Genomic DNA, 13,138 nt, shown 5'->3' with positions numbered 1-13,138 from the left:
ATACCCTAGATATGCTGCCAATGTCTCGTTGCCCTATCTAAATCTGAGTTCATTCCCTTGGATTGCTCTACAATCTAATTCACAATGGATATGTCATGGAAATTAAGGGAAGCAACAGAAATAACTTCAGAAAACATGAGGACTTTCACTTAGAAGAGCATAGTCAGCAATACCAAGATGTTTGGCTTATTCATTATTCAGAAAACTTTGTAGCTTGAAGGGATGGTTGATATTGGTATGAAAACCCTAGGTGAAAGCAATCAGCAGAAAAAGTGGAAAGCAGTTACAACTTTGATGTCTGGATCACAACTTGCAATCTCAGACAGCTCCAGGTGATCCAGGAAAGAGCACAGCACAGTTTAAATGAAAGATGACACAGTCACAAGAAGCCAAACTACAGGTGCTCCTTGATCCAGCAGTTAATTTCTCAGGTCAGTTCACAATCTGAGTCTTGGCTTCTTCAGTGTGACATATTTCAGAAAAGGAGACAGGTACAAGATATGAAAGCAGTCAAATTCCACTGAGTCTGTTTCAGAGATGAATTTGATTCATATTGACACAGCAAACTTCCCTTTCCAATTAGACCCAGAAATGAACTGAAAACAGGAAACAAGCTGCTTTGGTTATGCTGTTGACTGCCCCATAGTCAGAAACTGCTGCATGTCACTGCATTTAAGTAGTTGCTGAAGCAGTACAGAAAGAAACAGCCCAAATACCTGCCAATTATTATTGTAATAATTACCGTGGAACAGGAAATATAAGGGAAACTCCCTTATAGAATTCAGTACAGTTGGCTGTTTCAAGGTCAGTACAGTATTGTCTTGCTAAGAAGCTGAAAATTACAATGTTGAATTGCCTACTGAAAGAATAAAGGCACAGGAACAAAGGAGAACTAGAAATGATCTAATGTCTGCATGGCTGCAGAGTTGTTTTCATCCTATTGTTTCACAGTACTCCCCTGGATGATACATAATGATGATTTCATTTTGAATTCATTAATATTTTTAATTGCTTGATGCTGCTTTTAAAGCAAATATTGTCAAAGGGCATTGTAAAACAGAGTTTGGGTCTGTCACTTGCATTCACCTGGAGCACCTCTACACTTTTCCAATGGGGCTTTAGTACTGTTTACTGGTTTTTTATGAAGAAGTTGTGTGATAAGTATGGAATCACTGTTGTGTTATTTAGCCCACAGTAAATGGTAAAGTGGGCTGTACTGTCCCTAAAGCTGCTAGAAAATGACAGAGACTCATGTGCTCTGTTTTGCTTTGCAGTCTCTCCACCCCTCTAAGACTGAAATAAATTCAGTGAGGAAAACTTGCTGTGCAGCTTGTGAGAAAAAGCTGTGGTTTCACCCATTCTCCCCCCTGCTCCTTTGTGGCAGGACACAGGCATCATCTCTCAGGTGCTGATCTCTTACAGTGGGGGCTACATCCTCCACTGAGGGACAGACTGAGGGACAGACAGAACTGTGGGCAGCTCCCAGGTGCTCAGAGACAGCTGGATTAGTTCACCTGGGTAAGTGGCCCTAAGTTAGCTCCTGCTAGAATAAGTGCAACTCATTAGCTAGCAAGAGACCATAGCCAAGGGTTACAAATCATACTCAGCACCTGTAAGATATTCCAAGCCCCCCTCAAGTAAACACCACACTTCACATTCAGGTTTGGGGGGAATTCTCCCATCATGTTCTCCCATCTGTTTTCTGTATAGGTCTGTGCATTCTCACTCATCACTTCCAGCAGAATTGAATTCTTTTGGCAAGAACAAGCATGGGAATAACTAGTGTGCTAAACTTTATTGGGGCTTGCTGCTTATGCTGTACAACAGGAACACAAGTTTGATGGTAATTAGTGGCTTAATTGCTATTTTGAATGCTGGTGATGGCAAAACAATGTTTAGGCAGCTAAAGAAACCCCAGAGCAGCTATGGTTTGTCACTTAATGGCTTAGGGCAGAAAGACTTTGCCATTCTTAGGCAATATAATTTAGACTTCTCTCTGGCAAAATTTCTGTCAAGCCCCCTGAAAATCTGCTGATATAAGAAGCACAGAGCAAGGTTTCTGGATGTGGAATATTCTGCTACAAGGAGACACTACTTGGTTTCCTCAGACTGGCCCAAGTGTAATAGCAATCCCACAGCCACAAAACTGAAAGTATCTTTTCCTTTTTACAACTTCATTTATAGAAATATACCGAACCAGACAAACTAGTGGTTTCTCAAACCATTCATGAGTCACACACACCACCTCTTCTGAGTCAGCTAATCTCTCCACAGCTTCACTTCCCCTGCACACATCCCCAGACTCCTGCAAGAAATTCTTCCTTTATCCTTTGTCCAGATGTTATTAGTTATTGAGTGTTATGCACTAGTGACTGTGAGGAATGCTGGACTGGATCCAATGAGCAGTTGTATACATTTAAATGAGATGGAACCCGCTTAAATTTTATTATTTAAAGAACTGAAAAGGCTTCAGCTGTGTTTTCCCCCCTATGAATCTTGTGTTCCATGTTGGCCTTCTAAGATGCTTGTATGGTGAGTCATGGATTTTGTATGTGCAATGTGCTGTTAAACATGTTGTTTGTTTAACAAGCTTACAGACATTTTGACATCTCTGCTCCTGTATTTCATATTTATGTTGCCCACAAAGAACTCTCTAGGTGAATATTTTATAGCACTTTGTGCTGCCATGTCCCAACTCTTGTCAGAAATGTAACTAAAGCAAGACATTTTTCCTAGCCATGGTCACTGAGATGGCCAAATCACCTTTTACTGAAATTTTCCAAGAACATGTGAGGTTGAAGGGAATAGTCTTTGGGAAAGTTTCATTTCAAAGAGTAAAAGTTTGGGAGAATTACAAGAAAATTAAAATAGATAAATGCTAACTGCAGTAATTTCTAATTGCTTGTATTATCCTTTACAGTTCTGTAGTTCATCTCATTGTGTCTGACAGACTGTGTGGTTTGACTCTCTGGACCTACTCCAATTCACTCCATGCTAGAGTTCTGCATAGAAATGCAGAGAACAAATATGTAGTCAAATTATCAAAAAATATGCCCTCAAAAGTGAATCACAGCAAAACTATTTCCCTATCAAGTGCCAATTCTTTCCTCCCAACAGACATAGGGACAAATTTATTTAGCTATTAGAATTCAACCAGCTTCCACTGGGAGAAAATGGAGTTCTCCTTAAAATAAGGTGTCATATATACTACTTAAATATTTTAAAGGTTCTTACTGTAAAAAGGTCAACAGAGTTTTCTGCCTTTTCAAGTCTGATCTGTGAATATTTAATCAAGTTCTCACAGCTAAAACATGCACCAAATACAGCTGCCACAGACTTTTCAGCATCACAATAATTCCAGAACTAGTACTTCAGTCTTGAACAGGCCTGTCCCTGCAAAATATGGAAGTCGACTTGTGAAACCAGAAGCATCAAGCAAAATTGAGATTAATGTAAAATTTTTCTTCAGAGTTTTCAGACCCATAGAAAAGTGTTGACCAAAGCAGAGTCAATTCTGAGCTGCTATTCTGGATCTTCACTGAGCTAAAAGATTGCTGAGAGTTACCAGAAACCATAAGGACATGCACATGAAACTGTGACAGTCATTTCCCCAACAAAAACCTGCCCTTTCTCTCAGACATGGTATCAGCTATGCTTGTGTGGAGAAAATCCATCTCTGCCTACATATTTGTCCATGTAAAATGGAGAGTCTGACAGTTACAATAATGGAGTGTTTAATGTCTGAGCCTTCATATCTGTGAAGATTTTTCCATTAGCACCCTGAATTGGACTGAATTTTCCCTACTGCTCCCTGTTAGGAAAATGGAGAGTCAGCAAAGAAGAACAAAACAAAATCTATTCTGGAACAAATGTAACTTCTTTTCCTTTCACAGACCAACCACCCCAGTGCTGCCATGGTATTGTTACTCTGCTGCCTGGGGACAAAAGCCTTTCTTTCTGGTCTTCTATTTCTGTTTACCACATTTTATTGCTTTTGCTTGCCTTTCTATTTACACAGTCTAGGAATATGGTATTTTCCTGTTGTCATATTCTATTTTGCAAGCTTTTAGAAATATTCAGGTATATTCTGGGTAAAATATGACAAATGAGTTACAAAACCTGTTTCACGAAGGCGTTCTAAGCCTCTCTCAGTTTCCAAGATGTTGCTTAATAAATTCTCCTCATAAGTAAATGCTGATTGTGCATTGATGCCCTGAATGTGAAGAAAGGACACAGAGGAAAGTCCAAAAGACAGTAGCTTCAAGAAGAGCAGAATTTCACAGCCTCATTTTCAGGCTTGGAATAGGACTCAGTGTCCCTGTTTCTATTCTCAGACATGTTTCAGAGTTAGACTGTGAAACACCTTGGTGAATTCCTCAGTTTATCTTGCTTCAGTTTTCTTTCTGAAAAAAAGAGGTTAAAATACTGACCAGTACTTGCCAAGTGCTTTGGCATTCTGAGGGAAAGGGCACTCAGGAATTGCACAGTATGATTCTCTGTAGCAGACAACTGGATAACGCCAAAGTGATTCATAAAGAATATGTGAATATACATGTACTATTAATGGCTGTTAAAGTCACTGACCCAGAGTCCCTGGATGAGCTGTAGATACTCAGGCACTTCTGTTTCTTTGCACAGAGGTACTCTTGGTCAGTCACCTCCAAGAATCTGAATGAAATGGCAGAGTCTGTTTATCAATGTCTGAACAGAACTGGGTTGCACTTTGCACCTCCTCACAACCAGAGTAGCATTTTAAAATAAATTTCAGCTACCTATTATTTTGCAACAGGACATTAAAGGCTAAGCCTTGTCACACAGTTATCCTGTATTGGGTTGTATAACTATGAACTGCAATTCAAGGGACAGAGCAAGGCAGCATTTCATGACTTTTTGTGAAAGAGCTGATGATATGTGGGATGGGCTGTATGAACAAGAATCAAAACTTAAAGCCCTGTCATAAACCAGTGACTGTTCTATAAGGTTCTATCTATATCAATAATTTATTCTAAAAATCTGCAAATGTGCTAAAATGACAAGAAAGAAGTTCAAGAAACAGTTCAAGGGACTGCATGCATAAACAGAATGGCAAGATTAGCTTTTAGCCTGAAGATGCAGTTTCAGAGTAGGAAAAAGCCATCCTAAAACTTTGCTGCCAGTGACAGGAACTAACTGGTTCTGACCTACTGACCCCATAACCCCATTTTCTGCAACTTCCTTTTCTTCTGCACTAGGGGCCATGCAGTGAGCAATCTGATGAATGCTGTAATTAGTGCTGCTTGGAGCAGGGACTGGGCTGTATGATCTCCAGAGCTCCCTGCATTTTTCTAACTCATGCAATGGAGAAAGAACTACTACAGTTTTGCAGTCTGTGTACTCAGTTTTCAAGGCAAATCACAACTCCAGCAAACTGAGTGCCCACACCAGTGCAAGACGGGAGCACAGTGCTGGAGGATGTGTGTGCGGCAGAGCAGGACCTCTTCACAGGCATTATGTTCTCAGCTTGCCTCAAACTAAGAGAGAAGCTGAAAGTTGAGGTAGGAACTGTACATAAAAAACACAGCTAGCATGGTTTGGGGGGAAAATGTACAGATGTCAAACCAGCATGGGAATGGGAAAAAGATGATTTTCTTCTGGAAGAAAGGATGAATGCTGGGGAGCACAGGAGAACAGGGACATTGGTGTGACTTTCTGCTGATATGCCTAGAAAGCAAAATGATCAGCCTACTGGTCATCCATCTCATCAGGAAGATTCCTGTTGAGAAAGCAGTTTATTGAATGCTCTTCATACAAATTAGAGGGGGTTTTTAAGGCTTTTTACTAAAGGTTCCACTTTTGAACAGCCCTAAAAGTTACAAAGGGACAACCTCCTCCTGCCACCAAGCACAGGGTAGCTGGTCTCCAGGATCCACAGTTTCAAATTAGCTTCACCCATGTTCCTTTTGCAGAAAACAGTTGTCTTGGCTAAATGCACATGCTAACCTCAAATCGGGAACGTTGAGTAATTTCCAAACAGAAACAATGCTCAGCTTCTATGATAGCAGAGGACAAGGTAGAAAGTGAACTATGTAGAGGGGGGAAAAGCAAAAATTCCACAAATGAGTCAGTGTCACTCACTAATGGACCCTTAATTTTGCAAGTATCTGATTGAAATTTGAGGAATGATGACACTTGAAAATATTCACATTACATTATCTGGCAATATAAAAGAGGTTCACATGTTTGCATTGCAGGCTTGTATTGACTACCCTGGCATGGGTATTTGAGAATTAGCAGTATGGAAATGTACTCTGCAGATTAGACCTAGGAAGAGAAAGTTGATGGTTTCTTTTGATTCACCCTTGTTTGTTTGTTTGCAGTGAGAGATATTTCATATTCATTTTTACTAGCTGGACCTATGAGGCTGACACTGCACATCAAATTCAAGTGTTCATTCTGATAACAAAGATCAAACATGACCATGTGGACAAAACATTGGTGTGAGTCTGAAAGCAGCTGCTCATGGCCTACCTACTGCTGCTGGTCTGGTAATCTTTGGTGATGCTCGCTTTGGGGAAGATTCAGGATGTGGAGCAACAGGTTGTACTGGCCGGGTCTGTTTGGCTGCCAGCTTCTTCAGACTTACTTGCCTCTTGTCAAACATTTCTTGCACATCTTCGAGTTTTTGTACAATTCTTTGGGCATTGGCCTTGACAAAGAAAAGACAAACAACAAATGGTTGTCAGTGCTGGACTGAGTGAGTGAAGAAAGGACTTGTATTATCAGACAGACTAGAGCTGGGGATCACACTGTGCTGCAGTTTATTGCAGACCACACATTCTGGCCAGATCACAGTTTCTCTGACCAAGACATGGTGACTCAAGCAGTGTTTCTAGCACTGCTCTGAAGAAAATTACGTAAGTGTTGCATGACTGCTCTTATGAGTAAAACTTACTGCCACAAATACTGACCTCTGTGCCCTTTTAGAGTAGGGAAAGAGGCATATTTTAGCAGACTCAAATATATAGCCCAGTACACTTTCATGGACAAATTAATCAGACATTTTTAACTTCTAAGTGAGCACATGCACATCTGAGGGGTTTTACCTTTATTTCAGGGGTGAGGATCATGTCAAACTGATTGTAGAACTCCTTCGGGTTGGAGAGCTGGTGTTCCTTAGCTGTTACCAAGAACTTCTCAATTTCAACGAGTGCAGTTTCAGCTCCCTCTTGTGACTGGCACTTGTCCACAGCTTGGGAAGCTAAGAGGTAGATTCCAGCTTCGCACCATTGGCTTGCCTTCAAGGAAAAGTGGGGGAAGAAGGACTTATCATCACTGACAGTCCAAGTTGTCAGCTGTTGCTTCTACTCTATGAAAAACAGATTTGCTCTAACATGTCATTAAAAGGGGATCAATGTTACTCATAGTGTGCCTGCCTCATAGTTCCTGCCCACAAGTCACTCCATCAGCATATGCAGAATTGAACTTGCTGAACTAATGCAAAGCTCCAATATTTGTACTAACATTTACTGAATAAAATGGAAAAAAACCAAACACAATTTTTTATCTTCATCATAATTACCTGAGCTAATAAAATCCTTCATTTTAAATAGAACCTTGCCAGAGCTGGTATCTGAAAAGGTTCACTCACCTTATCTAGCTGCTTATGCAGCTCAAGAGACTTTCCCAAAATATCATACTTTTTCTTGGTCTCATTGGTAAAGTCATCACAAATTCGCCTGAGTTCAACACACTTTGGTCTAATGGAGTCAACTGCATAATGGTTGTTTTGGATGAGCTGTTCTCCATGGAGAGCCAGAGACTGGGCTTTCTCCAAAGGTTCCTGTGAAATTAATGAGAAAAATCCAAAGTTAGAACTACATGCATAATAAGGACAATCCTTCTCTGTAACCCCCGCTGTAGCCTGGGGATAAAGGTTTGGAATATTAATATAGCTGATATGTCTTACTTTATATTTAATTGAAGGCCAACTTCCATGTCAATGAGTACATTGAAACTTGTGAGGTTCCATCTGAACACCAGGAAGCACTTTTTTTATTGTGAAGGTGACCAAACACTGCAACAGGTTGCCCACTGAGATTAGGGAGCCCACTTCTGCTTTCTCACATACTGGGGACATTCATTATACAAGTTTTTCCCTACTTTTTCCCCTAGTTTTCCAAGCAATTAAATGGAACTACTGGGTCTGAACAACTCTGGCTTCTGGAAATTAGTATCTGTGTTTTGCAATTTAAAGTAATGACTCATGAGAAGAGAGTAAATCTGGAAAAAAAAAAAAGGACAGTGGCAAGTGTCTAGAATACATTGTCTATAGCAGCTAGAATACTAAATTGAGAGCAAACCTGTCCTTTCTCTTCCAGATGTTTCTGTTCCTTGAGGAGGTTCTCAACTCGGGTCACACTGTCTCCAATGTCAACAAAACCTGATTGTGTTTCCATGAGATTATCCAGTGTCAATTTTACCTAAAAAACAGCAACAACAAAAACATAAACAAAACCAAAATAAACCCACCCAAAACCCCATCACAAGATACTGATAAAAATTACAAGAAACGTTCACCTACATCTCTGAGAAAAGTCTGCATCTCAAGTTTAGTCTTTCAGTTTGTTCCAAAATGGAAAATCCAAGGAATAAATCAACGACCAACTATTCTTCAAAGAGTTTCCCTGCTTCTCACTAATTAGGCCCACAAAGTTATGACAACCTGTAACTCTAGAGTTTATATTACTTCAGAATCTGTATTACTCCAGTCTCTAGACTAACAGTTGGGCTTTCTGAACTGTATTCCTTTGACTCTGGTGGAATTGGTGACTTACCATCACAGAAGAATTTATGTTTGATAACTTCACACCTAAATACAAAATTATTTATCAAGGTAAATTTACTTATTGGTGTTCCACATTTTGCCCTCATAGTCTGGCACTTTCCTCACTGTGCCTTACTCAAGTGTTGTAAGACATCTGAAAGCTGTCAAGACTTTAATTTTTGAATATTCATTTCTTATTGCATAATGATCTCTCCCAACCTCCTTTTTGGACTGCTGGTATACTTGAAGTATGGGTAGAATTTGACCTTATTTACCAGAGAAGGCTAGACAGCATGAACAAAGAAATACCTCTCTAAAATCATGTTCAAAGTGTCGAAGCTGCAGGCACTGTTCTAGTTTCAGATGATGCTTGGTCCAAAATTGATCAAAAGCCTTTTCTGTTTCATCCAACTGAGCCAACAACCTGTTAAGAAATTATAATGAATAGAATGTACTTATTTCCTATATATAATTTCTTTTAAGTTACAGTAAGTGATGGCAGAAAGCAGAGCAGGGAAATGGTGGGGAGCCCTAAACTTATGTAAGAGGGCTCTGTGTCAACTCTCTCATAAGCAAAAGAGAATGAAATTTGCAGTAGGACAAGCAGGAATGTGACAGATGAGTGACAACTACATGGATCTACTGTGGCAGTTACAGTCCTGCCTCCTGATGTGCAAGAGGGACTCGGAGTTGTGCCATGTGCCGGCAGCCAAGGGCAGCTGTCACTCCCTAGCTTCCACTCTATGCTTCAAAGACAATCCACCCCCAAATTATGCAGATTGAATATTATTATTTTATGGAATAATTAAACCAGAACTCTACAACTTGTTAATTTTCTTCACCCTTCAGAAATAGGCAAGGGCTAAATAATTTTTCCCAGTCCGTTAAAAACAATAGATTAGGAGCTCATAATGACTCCCATGGACATTGTTTTACTTTGTGTAAATGATGAAACGTTTATTTGCAAAGACATTAATCTCAAGGTGTCATATCTTCAGTAAAGTATCTGACACCAGGCTAGTGAGTCATCCTCATGGTTTCTCAATGATCCGTTAATTACAAAGTAGAACAGTTTTAAACAAGAAGAAAAAATGAAAAGGAAGTGTTCTCTGAATATCTTGTATTTCAATAGATGGGCATTCTTTGGGCAGATAAGGGATCAGTGCATGCTGAATTCATCAAGTTTCATGCATAAAATCATCAAGTTATACGGGGCAAATGCCAATAGCTCCCTCCTATTTTTCTCAAAAACAAGTTTCTGTTTTCAGTCTGTCCCTGGAAAACTTTTTTTAATCAAAGCTAGTCGTTGAATTCAAGATGAATTCACAAATTCCTTTGGGATGACTGTTCAAAGGATTTTAAAGTATTCAGTGAAAAATATCAGCTCAGCTTTACTTTTAGCACCTTTGTTCCCAGTGAATGCAGACACGCTGAAACCCTAGCATGGCATTTCTCTTTGCTCTGCATCACATGGCACAGCAGAAACTTCTACATGGTGACTAAAAGCTTTATGGTAATAACTAGCATAGTAGGAAGGAAAAGGGGGTTCTCTCTCTGTGTATCTCTGGATCTGTGACACACAGAATGTTTCAGGTATCATCTCCATCTGCTCCTCCCCCAGTGCTTCCACAGACACTCACAAGCACATCACCCACTCATCTCACAGAGACTCAGGTGCTACTTTCTAACCAGGCACAGAAGTGGAGGACATATATGTTATGAAGAAAATAAGTCCCACCTTAAATCTTCAGCCAGGTGGTTAGTGGTCTGACCAAAAATTACCAAGAAATTCAGGACTTGTTTGAACTTGCTTTGGCAGTCTAATCGAGTCATTTCCTCTAAGCTATGTCCTTCTCGGACTTACCTGTCCAAAAATCCTGAGTATATGCACTAGTAGTAATTTATAACCTGCATATTTAAATTATTTAAATTACATTTGCATCTCCTAGGAATAAATCAGCAAGTTGCACAACACAAGGTAATTTAGCATCACTGACCTTTCCACTGTGGCCACATTTTCCAGTTCATCTGGACTGAGTTTGCTGTTGGCACTTCGGGTGACTGGCTCCCGGATGCATGTCAGTAAGGTGGCCCCCTGCTTCACTGCTAGCTTCAGCTCGTCCTGAGGGGAAAAAAACAAGCCAAAAACCAAACTGTATGTACTTCTAACAACACTCACATCTCTTAAATGACAACAGAGTAATGATAAAGGAGGACCCTTTCATAGGTACAGAATACTTGAAACAAAACATAAAAGCTTACCAAAGGTGATATGTTTTTCTAGCAAATGCAGAGACCTAAATCTTTTCACTTTGAATAGTAGATCTATTTCTGAGAAAAGGAATAGAGTAATTTCGGAGCAGATTGCATATCTGACCAGGCTACTTGCAGAATAAATTATTCTACCACAAATTGAATGTATGCTGGAGATTGTGAGCTGAGAGACTGGGCTGAGACATTGCACTTCTTAATGGAATTTCCTCAAACAACATTGTGCCATGCTGAGCCATAGTACACCAGCTATAAGAAGTCATCCACAAAAATGTCTTCCCAGCATGAAAGATGAGCAATAAAAAAGACAAAGAGGCTCAAATGTTAACTTGTCAGATGACGAATCCCCACATCACTGCACAGTTCTTCCATAAAAATTGTTCTTGTGCTAATATAGCTTAAGTAGTATTTTTAATCTTGTGTTTAACCTAAGGCATTTGCTGACAGCAATAATATTTACTTCTGATCCTTACTCTGCAAAGCCAAACTAGCCCCAACTTTTTTTAAACAAAACAACAGTCACCATCTAGTTAGATTGTTCTGTCTATTTCTGACTATCCTCACAGATGCTCTCTGTTTCTGCTCCAATATAAGTCAATCCTTTCTGATGAACTCTTCATCAAGGGCCCATGTATTCCAGATGTGATCCCATTACTCCCTCTCACACAGTGGAAGTGACACTATTCTATCATTCCTGAGGCTGTAAAATATCCTTTTCCACAGTTGAATCAAATTGACCTCCTGAACCCAGGCGTCTGTCCTCCTCCTCAGTGGTTTCCAGACAATGGATTGCCAAGTGATGGCAGAAAATTTTGTTAGGTCAGAGCTCATCTATTACACTGCTGGAGCCATCATGGGGCAACAATCACCTTCAGCTTGCTGTGGTGCTCAGTGTGTGAGGAGAGAAGCTCCTCTGTGCACTGCACATCGTTGGGAAGTTCAGTCTCTGCTAAGTCTGTTCCAAAGCTCTGTAGCATCTGTGCTGTTGTTTTTACTGTCATTGCAAAGTTTTCAATGGCCTGGAAAAGCAAAAGCATAAAGTCACAGATTGGTTATTTACCATTAGCCCTTTAACAACACTTCATGCTTCAGGCACACCGTGCTGCAAGTATTACATGCCTGTAAAGCTGGTCACATTGCCTTTTTATGGGTGGATGTGCTTAAAGTTACAAATTAAACCAAAAATGACCTTTTCACAGATCTCCACCTGTCACCTTGTCGCCTCTGAGAGCCAACAGGGAACTCCCAGAGCTCAGCAGACATAAAGAAACCACAAAGGACATCAGCTTCAAAGGCAGGCCTGGAACTTCAGATCCTCTGCCCATGCTTGCTGGGAAGTTCTGCTGCATTTAAAATTTTAATTAAGGCTTTATTTAAGTTGAGAACACTACTAAAATATAGAGGGCAAAGCCTTTATATTTATGAACCCATTGTTCATTCAGCAGTCATCTGTCTTCCCCTGACTTCTGAATATGTGCATCTCCATCTTGCCTCTCTGTACAAGATGCATTCTAGTCCCTTCCTCCCATCTGTCCATGCTAGTACACAAATACAGGAACAAGTAACTACAAATACAGTTAAAATAAATTAGCATAAATTCATGGGATCATTGCTGTTTCTTTATCACTTGGGTGCACCAACACAAAACTTGTCAGAAATCTGGTTTTAATGAAGAATGGGGAATGAGGAAAGCTAAAAAAACAATGCCACCTTCTCAGAGCAGAATATAATGTTCAGACCTGTGACAAGGGATTAAAACCTTTATATCTAGTAGTATAGGATGTTTTTCCATGATCATGCCCAAATTTGGGGGTGACTGTGTTGTTCTGTATAGCTCTTTATTCTTTGTACATTTTGATCTAATCCCCCACAGGTCTGAGTCAGTCAACAAGCACTAGGGATGCTCTTACACCCAATCAAACACTATATAGTTGTTGCACACTGCATTCCTTTCTCCAGCAATGATGGGAATTCATTGTTTGCAACTGTGACAGATGAAATGATGCTGTGTGCTCAGTGAAAAGTAAACTGGAGGTAGATCATCATTCAAAAGGTGTAGAGAGA

At 40.0% G+C, this 13,138-nt stretch overlaps 1 protein-coding gene across 2 annotated transcripts in view; it reads right to left on the bottom strand.

The window, feature by feature from the left end:
- Positions 1-13,138, bottom strand: part of MCF2L2 (MCF.2 cell line derived transforming sequence-like 2) — a 153,620-nt gene that overhangs the window by 82,820 nt on the left and 57,662 nt on the right. For both annotated transcript variants that reach the window (XM_066556537.1, XM_066556536.1), the window contains exons 7-13: positions 11,944-12,093; positions 10,801-10,925; positions 9,113-9,227; positions 8,340-8,459; positions 7,628-7,819; positions 7,083-7,274; positions 6,508-6,685 (exon numbers count right to left, since the gene is read on the bottom strand). In XM_066556537.1, the coding sequence (XP_066412634.1) occupies positions 6,508-6,685; positions 7,083-7,274; positions 7,628-7,819; positions 8,340-8,459; positions 9,113-9,227; positions 10,801-10,925; positions 11,944-12,093 (1,072 nt within the window). The remainder of the gene's footprint in view (positions 1-6,507; positions 6,686-7,082; positions 7,275-7,627; positions 7,820-8,339; positions 8,460-9,112; positions 9,228-10,800; positions 10,926-11,943; positions 12,094-13,138) is intronic.

The sequence above is a fragment of the Molothrus aeneus genome, chromosome 10, assembly GCF_037042795.1.
Source record: "Molothrus aeneus isolate 106 chromosome 10, BPBGC_Maene_1.0, whole genome shotgun sequence".
Classification (NCBI taxonomy): Eukaryota; Metazoa; Chordata; class Aves; order Passeriformes; family Icteridae; genus Molothrus; species Molothrus aeneus.
The sequence above is the reverse complement of the archived record's forward strand: the minus strand, read 5'-3'. Positions and strand labels throughout refer to the sequence as shown.